General features: G+C 46.5%; 1 protein-coding gene across 1 annotated transcript in view; it reads left to right on the plus strand.

Moving 5' to 3' along the window:
* SCN10A (sodium voltage-gated channel alpha subunit 10) overlaps positions 1-3,272 on the plus strand; it is an 80,881-nt gene extending 77,609 nt beyond the window's left edge. The window contains exon 26 of the mRNA XM_015568312.1: positions 1,567-3,272. Within this exon, the coding sequence (XP_015423798.1) occupies positions 1,567-2,780 (1,214 nt within the window). The 3' untranslated portion in view covers positions 2,781-3,272. The remainder of the gene's footprint in view (positions 1-1,566) is intronic.
* The last annotated feature ends 523 nt before the right edge of the window (positions 3,273-3,795 follow it).

The raw sequence follows: 3,795 nt of genomic DNA on the forward strand, positions 1-3,795 counted from the left end.
GGGGGGGGGTTGTAATGTACTTTTGTTTTGTTTTATTTTCTTGTTGCTGCTGGTTTTTATGGGAAGTTTGTTTTGTTCTTTTGTCTTTCAAAGTGACAGACTCTAAAGTCCATTTTGATATGATTTCAGAGAAGGAAACTTACTTATAGAAATAAAATATACTTAAAGTACTCAATTCTATAATGTGGACACCTTAACTACCAGTTCCTTTGCTACACAGCAACATGTCCCTGGGTAGAAATCACTCTGAGAGACAGCTGGAAAACAGCTGGGCCCATCACTCAACAACACCCAGACTAGACCTGTCCATCCTTCTCTCCCTTTCTTCCTTCCCACCAGCAAGACATGCATTGAGTATCTAAATGTTACAACTATGAACACTTATCCTCCTTAGACCAGGTGGCTGGAAAAATCTAAGGAGATTACATGGACACATTATGTACCCATTATGTGTCCATATAATGTCCTAGTTAAAGTGGACTTTAGGAGAGAGGCTTTCATTAAGACTTTATAATCAAAAATTACAATTATTTCCCAAGTCTCCTCCCACTTCCTTCCACCTTCCAACACAATACTGTCACTACTCATGTTCCTATGATAAAAGGCAACTAGGAGAAGAGGGTCAAGGGAATCCTGGCAAGGAGAGAGCTTGCTACCACACCCCTCACCATTTGTCCTCAGAGGTTTTGAATCATGTCTTACCTAAAGGCCTTGCCTAATCTTTGGTAGTCCCGATAAGTCCCACAGTTCCCCAAGACCAAGCTTTACAAATCTTCAAGTAAGATACCAGATGGAGAGACATATGCATTCTTCATCTTTCCAACCTTGTTCATGGTGGGGTGGGGGCTGTAACTGACCATAAACATGCCCATCTCCAGACCCTAACAGAGAGTTTAAACACAGCTGAAAAGTGAAAGAAACAAATAAAAGCCATTATGCAGACAGCTGGTCATTCAAAGCCATTCTGCTTTAGCTGTCAGCAAGTTGCCAAACTCCTGAGGTCCCCTTGTAATTAATACCAGTCTCTGTGCAATTATCCCCCGGACCCTGTGCTAGGAACTTAGTCAATCTTCACAGTAGGAAATAGGGAGATGAATCACAGGGGGTCGTGGCCTTCACAGAGCACAGGACCAGGGTGGAGGAAAAGGCATGACCCAAGGGCTGAATTCTCAGGGAAGAGCAGGCTCTGGGTCATAGACAGAAGCAGACAGTAGACTGTGAGCTTATGGAATAGGGTGCAGTCACTTCCAGCTGAATTACGCTCCAGAAGATAGGGTTTTGACCGTGGAGGTTGACCAGAAAGATATTCTGGATGGAAAGAAAGGTAAGAACATGGTAGGAAGGGTGAGACTACTTGAGAGAGAAAGGATTTCTGCAGTTAGCATTTACTACGCCCCTACTCAATGCCAACCACTGTGCCAAGCTAGAAGGACTCACAGTCTTTGAATACAGATGCACACGTGTAAGTTCATCTGGAGCCAAGATGAAGGAGTGTGATCGCAGCTAACTGTGTCAGGGATCATGATTGGGAGTACTAATTTAGATCATTTCCTCTCTCTTTTTAAGGCCTGGTGGTTTTTGCAATTATTTCATCACTTGAAAATTACTTCTCCCCAACAATCCTCCGAGTCATCCGCCTGGCCCGAATTGGCCGCATCCTCAGGCTAATCCGAGCAGCCAAGGGCATCCGCACGCTGCTCTTTGCCCTCATGATGTCCCTGCCTGCCCTCTTCAACATCGGGCTGCTGCTCTTCCTCGTCATGTTCATCTACTCCATCTTCGGCATGGCCACCTTCCCCCATGTCAAGTGGGAAGCTGGCATCGACGACATGTTCAACTTCCAGACTTTCGCCAACAGCATGCTCTGCCTCTTCCAGATCACCACGTCGGCTGGCTGGGATGGTCTCCTCAACCCCATCCTCAACACGGGGCCCCCCTACTGTGACCCCAATCTGCCCAACAGCAATGGCTCCCGGGGGAACTGTGGGAGCCCAGCCGTGGGCATCATCTTCTTCACCACCTACATCATCATCTCCTTCCTCATCGTGGTCAACATGTACATCGCCATCATCCTGGAGAACTTCAGCGTGGCCACAGAGGAGAGCACCGAGCCCCTGAGCGAGGACGACTTTGACATGTTCTATGAGACCTGGGAAAAGTTTGACCCAGAAGCCACCCAATTTATAACTTTTTCTGCCCTCTCAGACTTTGCAGACACCCTCTCTGGCCCCTTGCAAATCCCAAAACCCAATCGGAATATATTAATCCGAATGGACCTTCCCTTGGTCCCTGGAGATAAGATCCATTGTTTGGACATCCTTTTTGCCTTCACCAAGAATGTTCTGGGAGAGTCTGGGGAGTTGGATTCTCTGAAGGCAAATATGGAGGAGAAGTTTATGGCAACAAATCTTTCAAAAGCATCTTATGAACCAATTGCCACCACCCTCCGGTGGAAGCAAGAAGACATTTCAGCCACTGTCATTCAAAAGGCCTATCGGAGCTATGTGTTCCACCGCTCCAAGACAATCGTCAATCCCCCATGTGTGGCCAGCGCTGAAGAGGAGGCCGTGTCACTCCCAGATGAAGACTTCGTTGCATTCGTAGGAAATGAGAACAGTGTGCTTCCAGACAAATCTGAAACCGCATCTGCCACGTCTTTCCCACCCTCCTATGACAGTGTCACTAGAGGCCTTAGTGATCAAGTCAACATGAGCACATCTAGCTTAATACAAAATGTAGGTGAATCCACCAGTCAGGAAGCCACCACTCCTGCACCCTAGTGAGGACACTCCAGCATGGGCATGTCCAGTTCTGACGTGTCCTTCTGCTCTGTGATAACTCTTTACCACTACAGGTGGCACCCAGCTACCACCTCACCATGCATGCCACTGGTCACAATATCAGAACTGGGCAAGGGAATGCAGTTGCTACCCATCTTTGGAGAAGCCCCCAATAAGAGTCAGAAGCCAGGAGCATCTCCACTGTGACTTCCCTTATGAATTTCAGTATCAGGTGATGGGTTCCCTTACTTTCCAGAAACTGTCCCTGATTCTTCTATTTTTATTGTGATCAGAGCTTCCATTTATCAAGACAAACTTCTCAGGACCAGAACTTCCAAGGATCTATGGCAAGGATGTTGCTGAAGGTCCAAGGCAGTCCTCTGTGAAACACCATGTAGAGATTGACAATGTTACTTAGGATTTTGCATGACTGCATGTTGAGAGCTGCAGACAACTGCTCCAGCCCCAGGTAACACTGTGGTCTATGTCATGAAAGGCCTTTGAAATAACCATTAAAATTAATATTTTTAAAGGTAGGTCAAGACCAATGTTGTATCTTAAAGCATCATTTTTAAAAATTATGTGATATTGATATGTCATAAATCACTTCTTCACTTCCAGAGTTCCTAATATTCTGCAGTTTGAGCTTGAGGCTCAGGTGGGAGGGGGGAGAAGGGGCACTGGCCTGGGAACTTGTTCTAATCCTGACTCCTCCATTCATTGATTGCCTGGCTGACCTGCCCAACCTCTTTCACCTCTGAGCTTCAACTTCCCCACTTGTAAAATTGGTGGGAGGGGGTACAGACTGAACACTCTATAGCCCTTGCATTTTATGTTGTAGAAGGCAGTGGTGTCCTGTCAATGTAGATGAGGAAAACGCTCTCTCTTCTGAAGCCACAAAGGCCAGACCTCTCTGCTATATAGCTAAAGAGGCAGTTTTTGGATATATTCCAGAGCCTGTTCCACATCTCACAGTCAGACTTTAAGGAGGAAGGTTTTCACATTCCCCTTGGGC

The sequence above is a fragment of the Myotis davidii genome, unplaced genomic scaffold, assembly GCF_000327345.1.
Source record: "Myotis davidii unplaced genomic scaffold, ASM32734v1 scaffold663, whole genome shotgun sequence".
Classification (NCBI taxonomy): Eukaryota; Metazoa; Chordata; class Mammalia; order Chiroptera; family Vespertilionidae; genus Myotis; species Myotis davidii.